At 37.2% G+C, this 17,764-nt stretch overlaps 1 protein-coding gene across 3 annotated transcripts in view; it reads right to left on the bottom strand.

Moving 5' to 3' along the window:
* Positions 1-994: 994 nt before the first annotated feature.
* LOC310905713 (coiled-coil domain-containing protein 169-like) overlaps positions 995-17,764 on the bottom strand; it is a 29,954-nt gene continuing 13,184 nt past the window's right edge. For all 3 annotated transcript variants that reach the window (XM_083854344.1, XM_083854346.1, XM_083854345.1), the window contains 4 exons: positions 10,525-10,623; positions 10,273-10,326; positions 6,379-6,455; positions 995-3,153 (listed from right to left, as the gene is read on the bottom strand). In XM_083854344.1, the coding sequence (XP_083710470.1) occupies positions 3,051-3,153; positions 6,379-6,455; positions 10,273-10,326; positions 10,525-10,623 (333 nt within the window). In that variant the 3' untranslated portion in view covers positions 995-3,050. The remainder of the gene's footprint in view (positions 3,154-6,378; positions 6,456-10,272; positions 10,327-10,524; positions 10,624-17,764) is intronic.

Here is a 17,764-nt window from a genome sequence, read left to right as displayed (position 1 = left end):
CTGCATAGTTACCTAATAGTCAGTCACACAGGCTGTCCAATACCCATTTTAATTTTACTCCATCATAGAAGAGTACACTGGTGCTAAACTCATAAATCAAAACCAAATATTATTACTTAATACCATCTTTAATGACGAGACTTTAAAAGAAAAAAAAAGAAAGGGATTTTTTTTTTTTTTTTTTTTTTTGCAAATAAGAAACATGTGCTTACCAGCATTTGAGATTTTAAATTGATATTTTCCAGAAACATTATGGGTAAATACTTAAAATGCCTTAGTTACTTCAAAATCATGACTCATCTGAAATTAGTGGAATTACATGAGTAAATCATGTAAATGAAGCATACTCTCAAGTGCCAAGTTAGGATATCAAATTTCCCAGTCCATCAATTAAAGCCACTTACACACTACAATCAGTATATTGGGAATCCCAAGTACATTCTGAACACTGTACACTGAAGGAAGAAGTTTGGCCAGACTCAAACCTTCATCTCTAATCCCGTCTTCCTCTGATGTCTAGCTCCATTCAATCACTGACCACAGCTGTCAGCAATTCAGTTTTCCATTTCTGGTTTCAGATTCCTTCAGTGTCATGTATGATGCACAGAGACTTAAGAGGAGGCCGACTTTATCTTGAAATGGTTGGCAGCATTACAAAAGATCACCCTTTAGTGAAATCAGGGGAAAACCAGACCTCACTATACTCCTATATCGACTTCAAATAAACCTAGCTTTCGATTCTGCCTTCTAGGCCTAAAATAATACTGCATATTATGCTTTGAAGGATTAATTAATCCTAAATGTACTGAAATATTCATATAGAAGACATTATATAAAGCCATCTAACTGTTCATTGCTGCAAATGTCAACAAACTGCATTTCACAGGACAACAAAACAGTAAGAAAAGTTCACACAAGATAAACCCAGGAATTTCAAAACACTCATTCACCCAAACCCACCAAATCAAACAAAAATTCACACATGTTTTGGGAAAGCTAGAAGTGCAAAAGTTTTATTTAGATCCAAAGAGATACTACACTTTTGAAATTAATAACTCTCTTTTTGCTGTTGTAAAGAAATTGGAGTAATCAAATTTAATTATGAGGTTCATCCTTATTTTCAGAAAACTAGGGAGAAAATGAAATGCCAAAGAATATCAGTACAGAACTACAACCATTTTGCACAACAAAGATTACAGCTGGACATACAATTAAAATGGTCAAACACCACATGTTTTAACAATCATCATGCTACTGCATTTCTAATCCCGAATCAAATCAAATTGTTCCTGGCAAGGTGAAACAGGGACTAGATAGGACATATTCTGCCCTTCTCCCAGGTCATTCCTGTACCAATAAATATCTCTTTTAAGAATTCAAAAAGAGTCTCTTTTTAAGTCCTCAGTGAGGACTATTCTTGAGGGAAGCATCCAAGTCTCTTGTTGTGAAAAAATGTTCTGTCATATTACTGCAGTATTTCCAGTTATTCTGAGGTGCTACACAGACCAGACTTGAGTGCATTAACATTTGATTAAGAGACAGCAGTAGGAAATGTTTGCTGCATGAATCCAAGGACTGGATCTTCTTTACTACTGCAGATGTCCCTCGTCTTTTATGCCAATAGAACCATTATGGTGATTTTTCCCTTCTCCTTCACCACAATGACAAATGCCAGCACAAAGAACAGTTGGAAATTTTTCAAGAGAAAAACACAAACAGAAGAATGGTAACCTAACCAGCTGTGCTATGCTGTGAGGAAAAAACCAGCCAGGCAGACCACCCTGCTTATGAAAGAATGATACCATGTGCATCATGGTAACATGAAAAATATCTGTAATGATTTTCATACTATGTAAGAGAAAAAAATGGGATTGTCATACTGAATATGCTGTACCATGCTGCAGGTCTTTGTTTTCTGCATTTTAGAATGACACCAATGGTTTGTCTTTTATTGTGAATTTAATTACAGTGTCACTTTAATGCTGCCAGTAATAAGGAACTATTAGTACTGCTCTTAAAGAGGCAAAATACTTTATGGCAAAGAGTTAGGAATGCTCTTAAAATAATAAAGGGCAGTCAAGTAACCACATTTGCTCTGCCAACAGCTTTTAAGATGTAACCCAGAGGACTGAAGCTTCATTTCCAAAATATTTCTCCCATTGCCACTTGAAAAATTTTGCCAAATTTAATGACTGAAATGTAGGCAATAAAACTGCAACAATAATTGCGTGCTTAAGAATGAAAAGACAAAGTAGTTCTACTTTCACTGAAGAGATGACATTTAGGACTGGAACTATTTTGGACCCTAAAAGTAGAAGGATCAATACCATTGAAGAAGACAGAGATTTTTATGACTCTGAGACTGTGGATACAAGGGTTCATCTGAGAGTTCAAATTTCAAAGAGCAACATACCAATATCAGGATATGTGTTTTTTTATAGCACATATATATAGTGTTTAAAAGAAACAACTATTCCTCATTTTTTTAAAGGCTCTGAAGATTCCTTTAAAAAATGCTCAATTTTTCTATGATTTCTAGCTATTACTAGTGCCTAAAGCACCTGGAAATGGTGCTGTGCTTCTAAACCATGCAGACAGAAAGTGGTAGTCAATACTGCATCTATGACAAGCCAGCTTTTAAAAAAAGTTATATTTAGACAATACTTCAAGTTACATTAGTCTGCCTTTTTCTTCTTGGTTGAGAGGTCAAAAATGCTAGAGGCTTGTTTGTTTTCCATGGCTGCATAGCTCAAGGATCTACACAGTGTATAAAGACATTAAATACTCTCCAAGTCTTTCAACACCCTCACACTCAGAATCACTGATGAGCAGCAGAATGGAAAGGTTCAGAGATCACCAGTACAAAGATGGCAACCAGAAGAGCAATTGCATTAGGCAGAGGAACACTTACACTAAGGCAGCCAAGAAGGCATCCCAATCTGGGTCTGGTATTGCAATAAGACACAAATTCTTTCATTTTCAATTCAGAAACTTTCAGTCAAATTAAATTTTTTAAAAAGTGACTGGAAGTTCTTGGCATTAACATTAAATCAGTGCTTTAGCGGTGGAAGCTGTTTCACTCCTACAGTCTTTTTAATGGATCGTTTTTGAGGATTAACCATCTTCAGGTTTCCTGGAACACTGTGTCTTCCTCTGAAATAAAATGGGTGAAGTTAGTCAGCAAATGTCACATTGCCTGTAAGTTTTAACAGCTAAAAATGTGCATGCTTTCTATATTTGCATATCTGATTGCTACTGTGAATTAATAAACCTAAGAGAGGAAAAAAAACCAAGTATATTTCTAGACTCGCAGGTTAGCAGAGCATCTAATTATTCTGCAAACTCAATCTTCCTCTCATGATTCCTGTTACCAAAGTGATGTCATTTGAAGAACATGAACAGAATACTAAATATTGGCACTAGGAGAGTGATAACTGGCCACAGAGACATTTTCATCAGTTAAAGAATTCCCATCAGAAAAGGGGGGAACACTTCATGTAGATGTACTTACGGCTCTCTGCAGGTATTCCACTCTGGAGAGCCAGGCTCTTGAGCCCATGATCACCAGAAATGCCTGCAGGAGATGCTACCAGCAGACTTTTGAAGTGGTACTCATCATGGATACATACATCATCTACATGAAAACAGCAAGAGCTCCATCTTGATCTTCTAAGAAATCAGTAGGAATGTAAAAAAATCTCCAGGGAAAGAATGGTGCCTCCCCAAACACCTTTCTCTTTCAAGCTGGAAGGGTCATTCTCCTGACCAAGAAGCCTGCCTCTCTGCTCCCTTTGTTTCTCTTCCTGTTCATTACTGCAGAGGAAAGACAGCACTTTACATACTCTAACAACAATATATAGAGCTTCTGTGTCTTTCTCAAGCGAAGACATTTTGAAGGAAAATATATCAGAACATCACACCATTACATTTGTCGTGATACCAAGGTATGTGATAGAAGGTATGATGATGGTATCTGTGCAAGTTTCAAATTTGTGGGGAAAGAGCCAACGAAGTCAAATCTAGGGCTCACTAGTGTTCTTGGGATTGACACATCCTTTGTTCTAGCTCTTACAAGTCTTGGTCTTGAAGGGACAAGTGCCCATACAGATATGGAGCTACTTCTACTCAGAGCTGGAAGATCACAATCCAAGGCCCCATTGTGCTCAGTAATCAATTATTCAAATTCAAATCAGTTGATTACTCAAAATGAGCTGATTAAACTGTAGATCACTGTCAGCTGGACAAAGTAGACAGAAAATGCCTGTCTGGAATTCTGCAGGCAGCAAAACCTCTTCCAGTCAAAACCAGCTGGACTTACAGACTTAGAAGCCAGGTAAATGCAGCAGTGCAGCTGAAACTGAGCTAATAAGCCCCACCATAAGTCTCAGTGTAAAAGCAAGGGTCAGAATGACAATAAATTGGCTGCTCAAAATGCAACAGAGATATGAGCCATCAAGACATCCATGTTCTTCCCAACTGTCAGCTAGCCTATCTTCTTGTCCTGTAATAACCACAAAAAGGATCTCTGCTGAACTTGCTTCTGTTTTGGATGGCCAGGAAATTGAATGCATCAACATTAGTAGATTAGTAGAACATCTACTACCCAAAAATGTTTTCAGTGTTGGTTTAATACACAGGATGGGCTTTCTGTACCTATTCCTATAGTTAAAACAAGCATTAAGCAGTTTCTTAGTATGGTTTGAATTCCTATGCAGATATTTTGTAAAAGGGCAACAGAGGTGAGATAAGAACTCTACACAAAAAAAAATTCAAATTATTCTCAAGAAGATACACGTCTTCTCTTATTTTAATGAAATTATTTCTCATTAATGTCAGCTTGAACAAAAAAACCTCAGGCTATAAATCAAAACATAATTAAAAAGGAATAATATAACAATGGCTGTAGTTACCTTGTGATCTTCATGGGGTTCATACCTATATTCTAGTATTTTCTCAAAATACAAATTATGCCAAATCCCCATTCATACATCCACGTTGCAAGCAAGGATCAAAGTTTGTCCTGAAAGTTCTAAGTCACTAGTTATAAAAGTCAATCATTTGAAAACTAGGTCCTTTTTATACTAAGGACAATTTAAAGGATGAAAAATTATCTTCATGTGTTTAAAGAACATTGAAAAGTAAGAAAAATCCTCTTAGGGAAAATGGATTGAAAGGGGATATTTTGTTATACCACACATCTTCTGAGACCTGCAGTTACAGGACACTTTATTTTCTTTCATACTTTATTTTCTTTTGTTTGATAATGAACAAAATTACAGAAACACACTGTCATATAATTTCAGGGTAAGTAATGGTCTACTAAAATAGATTGCAAAAAAACCCCATCATAATCACAAATCAGTGCTAACCCTCAGCAAACCTCCATATCTGGCTGATGATATTTAATCTCACTGCAGAGCCAGTGAATCCTCCTGGTTCTACATTTCTGACCTTCTCTGTATGAACCATGTTAAATATCACCAGGGCCAGAAGTGATACAGTGGCATATGGGGCACTTCAAACCCACACAGTGCTTTTTATGTATTGAGAAACTTCAGTTATAGAACTGAATTCATATTGTACTGTATTAATTCAAATTCTACTAATATCCTCTCCTGGAACATGAAGATTCACTGCTCCAGTTTATGAAATCCTTTGATTCTGTGCTTACACAGAATGGAAGGAAAAGGCTAGTAAGCAAATATGTCTATATAATATCATGTAATTTACTCATTACATTTTTAGATGATCCCAATATATATTGTGCATGCTCATTTTAAAAATATAGGTAAGTGGGTTTGTGGAAGAGTATTTACTGTGAGACACTAAATATATAGAAACAATATTAGCTTAGGAAGTCCCCAAATATAAAGTATTTGAGAGAGTTTAAAAAATAAGTATTATATCTTCTTGCTTCCACACTTTTGTAGGCATCTGTTTATTGCCACTGGAGGCAGGTGACTGGGTCCAACAAACTTTTGATATATACTCCCTATATTCTTCACACTTCATATTCTTAATATATTCAGTTCAGTTAAAAAATAAATCTCCTCCAATTTCAAGCTTATCCACAGGTATTATAATCAGAAATTAATTTTATTTCTATATATCTCAGGGCAGGTGGACTGTTTTCAAATTTATATTTCTAACCCATAAAACTAAAGAGAAGTCTGTTAACAGTGATGTAAAAATATGTATTTTCAACATTCGCATTAAATAAAAATCATTGAAAAGCATTATCAAAAATTATGTTGAGTAATACTTCATCAGTGGGATTTTGCCATGATATTTAACATGAACAGAAAACTGCAATGTTCTAAACATAGGACTTAGCAAAAAATAATAAACCAGAAAACAGGGAATATAAAGGAAATTTACCTCAGTATCTGTTTTTCTCCCTTGCCAGTCAGAGCATCTGTTTTTTGCTTTTCAACAATGTTAAGTTTAGCTGAGGTCTGCAATATACAAATTTTTACAAAACAAGTTAAATCCTAACCACAATCACAGTTACAGAAGTAAAAAGGATTTGGACAGATTTACTTTATTGAAGGCAAGAAATTTTTGTACTTGAGGAACTCCAGCATAAAAGATGATGGCTAGTATAATTTATCATCTTATCATGGCCGAGGAGATGTGATTCTGAGGCAAGAACAATGCCAGGGTTGCTTCACTGTTTTTGTAATTTATATGAATATAGAGTGCTGGTGTATATGATTATTATCCATAGCACTGTTTTTGCTGGTACACTTTACTTCAGGCCTACCCCAACTAAAATTAGCATTGTTGCACAAGCAGCTTTCCAGCTACAGCAATCTATAACCCTGTGCCTTTCCTGCAAAGAAATCCCAGCCACAAGTCAGATTTCACTATGCTAGCAATACTTTGTAGAAAAATCTGGCCTGAAAGAATTGCCTTTTTAAAGAACCGCTATAGTTCTTTGCTTGGCTCTCAAACTGCTGTCTGAACACCACCAGGGAGTGCCTTTGAGATCTGGGGACTCTAAATCCCAAACCAATGCTCTGCCAGATTGAAAACAAAACAAAAAAACCAAACAAGTATACACCAGAAACCAGTGGTGCCCCTAGCATAAGTTCTCAAGATTGTGAATTTTTTAACTTATTTTAAAACTATCATTTAAAACTGACTATGTCCTTATGGACCAGACAAGACAAACATCAAGGCACTAAGAATATATTTTGTAAATATAAAAAATAGCAGAAAAATACTCAGTAATAAAAAGGTAAATAAAAGCAATGACTGCTCAGAAACATCTTTGTCTTCTGCTTCTGCCTCAGGCTTCAGGAGAGATCCAGAAAAAAAGCAGGAAAAACCTAAAACACCTGGTATTTTTTAATACCTACCAGTAAAAAACTTCCATTCTATGATTTTCTCCTTTTTTTTCCCTTACTGTCAGCTATAAAAAAATTATAAACATAATGAAAGAAAATAAAGGCTTAAAAGAACATTATATCCATTCTCAGTAAATAAAAGAATATCACTAGGATACATTGTTGTCACAGGACAGCAATACCCTGTAGAACATTTACTGTGCAAGGTATGGAAATTGTTAGCCTAGGGTAAGTCCTTCTAACTCAACAACAGCCAATAATAATGTGCAGACTCTAGAACATTGATTATTTAATACAGTTGAAAGAGTCTGCACTGAATGTTCATCTACTTTTGCCTCTATTGTTAAAGTGAACTGTTAAAAGAGAAGGCATACATACGCAGATTTTAAAATAATACAAAAGTCAAATCAAAGTCATGGCAGAAGAAGACTTGAAGGGAACAGATAAAGGACTGATACTTTTGAAATCCACAGTAAACCACAGAACCATAGAATATCCCAAGTTGGAAGGGATCCATAAGGTTCATCAATTCCAACTTCCTGTTCCTTGCAGAATACCTAAAATTAAAATGTCATCCCATTGCTTCCTGAGGTCTGAAAGGTTTGGTGCTATGACCAATTCCCAGGCAGTCATGATCCAGTGATTGACCACCCTTTCTTCATTGAAGACCCTTTTCCTAATGTTCAATCTGCACTTCCCCTGGTGCAGCTTCATTCACTTTCCTCATGTCCTGTCACCAGCGTCCTGGGTTGCAGTGTAGGATGTACACAAGTATTTTTTCTATCACCTTCTTCATGAGTTGTTGGAACCAGGTGGGGCGGTATTTTCCCAGGCCCCTGCCTTTGGGCTATTTGCCCATCAACGCCTGGCCCATGACTCACAGGTAACTCCCTCCAGGAGTTATCTCTGTTTAATGGGCCATCAAGGACCCACTTCACAACTCCTCATCCCATTGTGAGATGCTCCGCCCAGGGGGAGGAGCCAAGCATTCTCACCTGGATATAAGCTGGTATGTGCGACAGTGCAAGCAGCCCTTACCTACTGGATTCCCAGAGGAGCAGAGCTACCAGACCTTTCTACAGGATCACTGCTTCAGGAAGAGCACCTCACCTGGACTGCTTCCACCATCCTGCTCAGGTTGTATTCTGACTCTGTCAGTGGTCTTTTGTATTATTTTATTTTATTTTACTTTTTTTCCTTTCTTCTTATTAAATTGTATTTCTGACTTGGAGCCTCTCATTTGCTTTGCTTTCAAACCACTACAGCCAATCACTGTGGAGAGCAGATCAGCACCCTCCCCTTCTCTGCCCCCCCAGAGGAAGGTGTAGTGTGGGGTGAGGTCACTGCTCAGCATTGTGGTCACCACTCAGCCTTCTCTCATCCCAGCTGAACCAACCAAGTGACCTCAGCTGCTTCTCATAAATCTTGCCCTTGAGGCCAGACCACACTGTTCACCCTCTCTGGAACATACTCGAGTACTTTGATGTCCTTCTTAGACTGAGGTGCTCAAAACTGCACACAGCAGCTGAGATGTGGGGGTGACTGCCCTGCTCAGAACAGCAATGTACAATGTTTAGATGTTTAGTCTAAACTACTCACTTAGGCTCTGCTTAGAGCCCAGGACGAGGGACAGGAAAGTCTCTAGGGAAATTAATTTCATCTTGACCTAAAACAGATGTGACACTTTGCACCTTAGACATGATCTTTTCTTCATAAATTACAGAGGATTCCTCTATAACTACTTTTGAATGGCTATTTGACATATAGAGAACTAAAGATAGGAGTATTAATCTAAAGATGACTATTTTGATCTCATATGATACTAAAATCATAAGAGTAAATAATTAATTGCTGAAAATATAATGCACTAACTACCTTGAAGTGATGATGGCAAAATCCTAGACCCCAGTGCCTCATTATGAAATATGCCAGTGCATATACCTCACTTCAAATGGCGTTTTACACATATTTATGTGTTTTTATAGGGAGCTGAACATAGGCACTCCTCTTACTAGCATGTTCAGTAATAAAATCTGCTTTTATTTCCTTTCTTCCTCCAGAAGTAATTGCTAAGGTAAAGATATTAACAGTTATCATGAGCATTTTCCAGGTTTTTTCTTGGTTTCATGCTGGAAAGTTCATTTAAGAAATTCTTTTAGATTTCTCAAAGTAGCAATGAACCATGTAAGGGAATCAGTTGCCCACTGTGCGAACACATGGAAACATTGCTAATTACAGGCTTTTACCCAGTGGCAGCAACTCATGAATATCACACTAAGGTATTACTTTTACATTATTTAGAAATTTAGAGCTTTTCTAGAATAAGAAGTACTATAAATCTTTATAGATTCTTTTACAGGTTCTTTCAGTTTGTAGCATAAAATTTCATGCATTATATTATTTGCAGCAATAATATTTAACCTGTGATTTCACCAAAACAAGGTGTCTTATCCCTGTTATAAAGTTAATGGAAATACTTGTTGTATTTCATTCCAAACTGGTCGGATAGTTTGTCTTTAAAAGAAAAAAAGGAGAAAAGGAAATTTCCCCCATGAAAAGGAGGAATTACTATCTAACGTGGGTGTCACTATGGCTGATGATTTGCTTCTGTTCTGTTCAACTGCATAGCAATCTTGTGACTAACGGATGGCCAAGCACCAGAAATTGCTCCAGTTTTCTCAGTTATGGGCACTTTACTATGCTGGGGAACACCGAAATGCCAAGTGATACAAAAGCAAAAAAAGTATTTAAAATAAATAAACTGCATGATCTTTCAATTTATGGCTCTTAAATTTTTTAAAAAGCAGCTTTTGTAAGATATGTGGTATACAAGTGAAGTGAAAAAATATCCTGATCTAATGGCATTAACAGAATTTGTTGTTATATTAAAGAAGTAAAAGTTACTGAGTCACACATTTCTTACCTTTAAGATCTCTGAGAAGTACATGTGCCGCTCATCATTAACTTTGTGGTAAGCCTACAGATAAAACAAGATACAGCCTATCATTAAGCACAGATTTTAAAAGCTGGATCATACAGAAGATTCAGATATACAGCAGAGCCTTTCTCCAGTGACACATTTTGTGGAACTATTATATTGTGTTCCACACACAGTGTCTGTTTGTCACACAACATAGCAGATTTTACAGTCTAGAGGGACAGAATGATTACAAACCTTTGCTTCTTGTTCCAGTCTAAGTTCATAGTCCTTTAGCTGATTCTGGAGACTTTTCTTCTCTTCTTCCAGCTGTTTAAGAACCCTCTTTAAGGAACCCTGGGGTAATGGTAAATAAAACAGTGTTTTACAACTATTTCCATTCTCTATAAAGATGTCATCACCATAGTCCTAATTCTTCAAGCATTATGTTTGTTATTATCTTTGGTTCATGTGCATTTTTTGTTTTCATCGTTCTGGCTGGCACACTGCAGAGACAAAGGCAATTAAACATATGCTACAATTATCAGCTATGCATTACACATTTCCACTGTGTTAAAATGACACAGGTACAGTTTTTCACACTGCTGCTCCTTGGCATCTTAGTAAAGCCACCTGGGGGTGACCAGTCAGAATTGCTCCTTTGTTGTAACCAAAATTCCCCCTGATGGCTCTTTTTTAGTAGGAAGAAGATTTCACATCTTACCAGCACATCCATTTCCAAACCACTTGCTGAGAGAGCTGCTGGGCTGGTTGAAGAGCCACATGGGACATCAAAGGTAACTCACATCAATTTGTCTAGAAAGAAGCACTTTGCGGAAAGACTGTCTTAGGTGTGCAGCCATCTACCTTGTCTACAGTTGGAATGAGTAACAGCAGTAGAATCCATTTTTGGTTACTAGCACTGGCCAAATCTTTGCTTGCTGTGTAATGGAAATAAAACACACACCCAAAGCAGGTTCTCCTCTACTTCTAACACAGGAAACTGCTATTCATAACCTCATTCATAATTTGATCCAGTAGAGACATTATTATAGAAGTCTCTAACATAGAGTTTCACCCTCCAAGTTCAGGAAGAATGCATTACAACAAAAAGGAATTTGGGCAAACATGCCAAGAGGCCTGTGTGGATGAACAAGTAGCTCCTGAACAAATTCAAACACAAGAAGGAAGCCTAGAGAGGGTAAGAGAGGGTAGAAACATAGATTGGTAGCCTGGAAGGAATTAAGGGTGTTGGTAGATGAAAATCTTGGCATGATCTGGCAGTGTGGCTTGCAGTCCAGAAAGGCAACCGTGTCCTGGGCTGCATCATAAGTGTGGCCAATGGGCTGAGAGAAGTGATTGCCCAGCTCTGCTCTGCTTTCTTGAGACCCCACCTGGAGCATCCAGCTCTGGGGCTCCCAAGATAAGGATCTGGACCCGCTGCAGGAGAGAAGGCCCAGAGAAGGAACACAGAAATCACAGGGCTGGGGCACCTCTCCTCTGAAGACAGGCTGAGACAGATGGGGTTGTTCAGCCTGGACAAGAAAAGGCTCTGGGGAGGCCTTATAGCACCTTCCAGTACCTGAAGAGGGCCTACAGGAAAGTCAGAGAGGGACTTTTTACAAAGGTGTATATTGACAGGACAAGGGGTAATGGCTTTAAACTGAAAAAGAACAGGTTAGATTAGATATTAGAAAGAAATTTTTTACTGTGAGGGTGGTGAGGCACAGGTACAAGTTGCCCAGATAAGTTGTGTATACCCCATCCCCAGAGGTCTACAAGGTTAGATGGGACACTGAGCAAGACAATCTAGTGAAAGGTCTCCCTGCCCATGGCAGGGGGGTTGGAACTAAATGGTCTTTAAGGTCTCTTCCAACCCAAACATTCTGTGATTCTATTATTATTCAAGGTCAGTTTACACCTATTCTTGTACTTAAATGTGTTAACTAAATGTTCTTCCTCCCTTATATTTGTCCGCAGCATGTATAGACTGAAGACATGAGTATCTTTTTTCCACATTCGTTTTGTTCAGATGATTAAGCTGAACTTGCAAAATTATCTTTCACACAGCGGGCTGTCCTTTCATCTTATCATCCTAGCTACCCCTTTGTGCACCAGGCTGGAGCTCAGCCTTCTTATGGCAGGAGAACAGAACTGGCCTTACGCCAAAAGCCATCACACTGCCCTGAACAATGTCAGGGATACTTTACCTATATAAATTTTAGGATTGCATTTTCCTTTTGCACAACTGCACAATGATGGCTCACAGTCAACAAGGCATCAGCTAGAATACCCAGATGCTCCTCTGCAGTTGTATCAGTTCTCAATTCATAATATAATTTCTTAATTATTTTCTAAATCCACTATTAAATTTTGCTCACATTTTTAATAATCTAGTCTTCACTGTCTTTCTTTTTCTAAATCACATCCAGATCCCAATTATATTATATAATTGGTTTCAGGAGAGAGATATCACAATCTAATTCTACTTTGTGTATCAAGGTCATGCATTAAATATTAACATTCATCCTAAACCTGGTCTTGGAAGACCTTTGCCTGTACTCTCCCAGCAGACTCCTTCACTAATCACCGCTATCATGTTCCATTTGCCAGCTCTTTACTCTTTTAACAAATCTACTCATTTTCATTTTCTCCAAATTAATCAGTCACTTCCCATGCGATATGATATCTTTATCAGAGGTCACAGTGAACAAGATTACTATATTTATTGTGACAATAAATCTATTGTTTCATTACAGAATGTCAACAGGTCTGCCCACCATGAGCCCCTTTTAATATATACATATTTCAATTTCATTTTGCAACAAGTATTCCTCTCATTATCTTAAAACTGGAAAAAAAAGTGCTTTTCTCCAGTGCACACAATGTGCACGTTTACTAGAACCACTTGCTATCAGATCAGTGATGTGACAAGTCAGTTCCTTCAGAATCCTAAGATACAGATTATGCATTTCCCTCATTTTAAGTATATCCAATTCTTTGAGTTTTCCTTAGGATTTGGTTATGGTCATTTCTTCTTCCAAGCACTTGATGACATTTGCTATTTTTCCTTTCTCCTGCATTTTTTTGTTTCTGCCTTTACTTAAAACTTAAGCAATATATACATGCTTAGTTTAAAGTGAATTAATTCATCATCACTTGATCTGACAGGTTTTTTGACTGGCTTTTCTTTAATGTTTTGGTAGGTTTTAAAAATCTAAAATAGCATTGTGTCTCTTTTATCTATTATTTTGTGTTAAAATGTGTTAATTATCCCTTGAGTTTTGCACCTCATCATCATTAACACTTGGGTTTTAGTACTTATTTACAAGTCTAACATACAGTACAGTTTCTGTCAGTAGTTTAATAATATTATACCCAAATTCATCCATCCAAATAATATATTTATATGTATATTTGACTGGATGGATGAGATTCAGTCTGAGGTGAGGGTATCTAGATTTGAGTATCCAAATGTAAACTGGACTCCTACTAAGAGTCACAGTGAAGACAACCAATGCTGTTCAGTGATTCATTCAGCTAAAGAGCTCATCTCAGTTCCATCTGAGTTCTAGAGAGTACAAGACATTCACATGTGGCAGATGTGACACATGGGTTACACAAGACACATCCTTATGGAGCAGTAACAGGCTACTGTGCACTGAAACATCTTAAAGACTCTTTGCTTACACAATTATTCCACTGAAGATGCCAACCAAATAAATCTAGATACAAATCTCTTTACTCAGCTGACTGTGTTAGTGAGACCTGTGGCTGCCTAGAGCAGGAATTAAAAGACCTAGCAAAGAGGTAGACAGCTACATAAAGAAAAGTAAATATTTGTGTCCCAATGTTTAAGAGAGTCATATAGTTTTGATGTACATTTCAGTATTATTTCCCAATACTATTGTGACTAAACTTTGCTTTCCAATTCATCCTCAAGATGAATTCTTCCAAACAGCTGATGAAGAAAGAATCAACAACATTATTGTCAAAGTCTCTCACGTCTGCTACATTCCACATCTATCTCTGTTTTGTTCTTTCCTGGAAAGTGTGTATCTTTAATACTTGTTATCCTTTCATGTTTTTGCTATCAACACTTACATTACTGGTCAGTCAGGTTCTTCCATTTGTTTGCTCACGTCCCCTGTGTAAAATGAATATTTGTTCAAGAATTTTTTTTTTCTTTTTATTTCTAACACAAGCACCTCCTTAGTCAAAATAGATGAATCCTTTTCTTTCTATACTGATTACTTAACCATTCCCTTAACAATCAGTTATTTCTTCTCATGACCTTAATGCTTTGCTATGCCTTTATTTACTAGATTTTTCTGGTAAACACTGAAACAAGATAACAATTCTCCAAATATTTTCCCTTCTTTTTCCATGGGAATTTTTAATTTTTTCCCTATTTACCATGCTAGTCTCAGATCCAGAAGGCCATTATCCATATATGGTTTATTTCTCAGAGAGTTTATGAATTCTTGCTGCTGGTAAAAAAAATACATCCGCCTGTTTTAAGTCTCCAGTCTTTTCTAGCACCTGCAGATTATTGCAACTTTTATTCTTTTGCATAGTTTTCTGCATAAAATGTTACTTATTTGGCTCCAAATTTTATTTTTTGTTTTAAAAATTCTGGGTTTCATTAACATTTCCCTAGGAATAATTTCTGTTAAAATCAAGATTTTGCAGGAGCCTGGCAAAAGGCATAGTGTTTTTAAAACATGTTTCAAGAGAGAATAAACCCTCCCACTGTTAAAAAGAGATACAGAAGAACTGTATTTTTGAGGAGTATTTTACCCCTCATTGAACTGTTATTAACTTTAATCTGTTACAACAGGCATACTGGAGACAGGAAAAGAATTGAGGGGTAGCTGCAGGTTTTTTTCCTAATTAAAGCAGAAGTACCTTGGATGCAGATGAAATCTTTGTCCAAATACAGAAGGCTCCTACAGTCAATTCAGGCAATGTTGGCCAATTTAAGGAAAAAAAGTAAGCTGCAGATTAAAGAGAAGATTTGGCTTAATTCCACTAGGGTCATGTGCTATTTCATTTCAACAGCAGTGTCTCTACAGAATTAAACAAGACAGAGAAGACCTCACCACTGTTGAACAAGGAAACTAAATTTTTTTTGCCTTCTTGACCTCACTGCACATTAAAGATTATAACCATGTGACAGCACACAAAATCTTTTGTACCACCTATTACATATTTTGTATTACCATAGTAAGCTCGAATGCAGTAAATACAAAAGTTCATGCTGCTCTCCAGATTTGTTCTATGTAAATCCACGACACACTATTTGTTTCTTTACTGGATTGTCCATCATTGTTATATAAGACAGCAAGACTCGGTGTCGCAGCTGTTACTTAAAACAGAGCAATTTGGTATCGCCTCAGTGATGGTACTCATCTAATTTCTTTGAGTTCTTTCACTTACAAAGTAAACTACTTTTAGATCTTTTTTTCATTAGTCCTTTCAGAAGCACAGTCTATTTTTTGCTGCCAATGCAGCTGGTCCATTGCAGATGCCTGGGCATTCATTCATCTCTGGAGCAAGGATGTTATCCAAATGCAAGCAAACAAACCATGCACTACACTTCTTTTGATGAGCAGGCAGACAGAAATAGGTTTGTAATGTGACTAAAAGTATACAGTTACCTCATAAATTGTAATAAACCCATGATCACAAATCTCTTGTGAAATAAGAATGCTATAAAATACTCAAAATTTACAGACTGGGAAGTGAAATCTAAAGTCAGTGTAGGACTGTAGTTGCAATTGCACTTCAGGCAGACTTTAACATCTTATTGCTAATGAAGCAGTTTATCCAATGTCTCATATTCTTCACATCTGCTTCTGTCAGATAGCAGGGAAGCATCTGAGCTGCTGCTTTTGTGGTTGCCCATAGGACCAAGCTGAATCGAGCAGCCTGGTTTGCTGCTGAAAGCCTTCACAGAGTCTCAATACAAAGCTTCCCAGTGGTCATCCCTCTAACAGGGCACAACCTGGCAAGGATGCTCTACACATATTACCTGAGGAAGAAAGCCTCTTCTATCTAACATCCTAAAATTTAACCAGAAATAAACTAGTTGAGTTACATTTTAGTCCTCTGCTTCCTCAAGAGCTTGCATTCTCATAGCCAGCGAATGCCCTTGCCACCATCATACTTAACCAGTGCTGAGAAAATTTTTAAGCCAGGCTGGCAATGAGTCAGAAATACAAATATTTGCATGGAGGGAGATGAAAAAAGTGAGAAAGACTGAAAGGTCATGTCTGTTTCTGGAGTGAAGGCAGGATTTCAGGCACACTCCTTGGGTTTTTCTTGCCAAATTGCTATTGGTTTTCCATCTCTGATATGCAATCTGTTTGAATCCAAATCCAGCTGCCTTTCTCACAGCTAATACCTAGGAAACCTACTCAGCTAACCCAGCCTGAGAACAACTATTCCTGCATCCAACGAACCTAATTGATGACACAGAGCTCAGTATGGCAGCACTGAAGTTCTTGTGGAAATCTCATCACACGATGTTCCTACTGAACTATAAGACCTCTCCAAGTCCCCAAACACTATAGAATGCATTTTCAAAACCAGACACTAAGAAACTTCAAAGGACAAAACTTCAGAATGATTCTAGAGGTCTACATTCCAGCCAGGAATGGATGTAAGTTATCTCCCACTCCTACTTTCAAGGCAGTCACTGGAGAACTAGCAGAGTCCTTGCATATCTGAAGGTTTTAGCTGCTGTACATCAATACAAATCAAGAAGTGAGAAACAAGAGCGTATCAACTCAGCTAAATCACTAAGAGATGGATTTGCTTTTCCTGAATGCTGTGGGAAGCATGTAGAAAGGAACCTCACCAAAACAGATTCAATTCTCCATGATCATGGTTGTATAATCAGCTTAGTGCTTCATACTGTAAAACAACACAAAAGTACATAGAAAACAGAACTTAAAACATACAGTGACACTGACTTGTAGCAGAGTTCTTATATCATGAAAAAGCCTTAAAACAAAGCAAGGACCAGTGAGAACTCAAGAGAACCAGAAGGAGCTTCCCAGCTATGCAGATTCCCCCTAGAATGAAAAATTATCTACAAAACTCCAGGATGAACTAGTATGGTAAATTCTAGAAAAACTTTTTAGAAGTAGTTTAACTGAATCTTGATTTTTTTTTTTTTTAAGGTAGTTTCATTACAGGTTCTTCTACTAAGCATTGAATATAGGGACATTGTATGCCTGAAAAGAAGACATAAGCTGACTAAGCCATTTAACCTGAATTTAAGATCCTTAGTTTTCAATACATCATCCATGTCAAACCACTCTGAGCAAGCTGGTAAAAAGCTAAAAAGGCACACTGAGATTTTAACTGAATACTTCCTTTATATAACAGTTTTTTGTGGTACTTAGCATGATTCACTCTCAGAGCAAAGACACATTAATCTTGTGCTCAGTAGTGACGAAGCCCAGAGTTTCATGAAAGGAACACCAATTCT

Source organism: Zosterops lateralis, assembly GCF_965231275.1.
Source record: "Zosterops lateralis genome assembly, chromosome: 2".
NCBI classification, from domain to species: Eukaryota; Metazoa; Chordata; class Aves; order Passeriformes; family Zosteropidae; genus Zosterops; species Zosterops lateralis.
The sequence above is the reverse complement of the archived record's forward strand: the minus strand, read 5'-3'. Positions and strand labels throughout refer to the sequence as shown.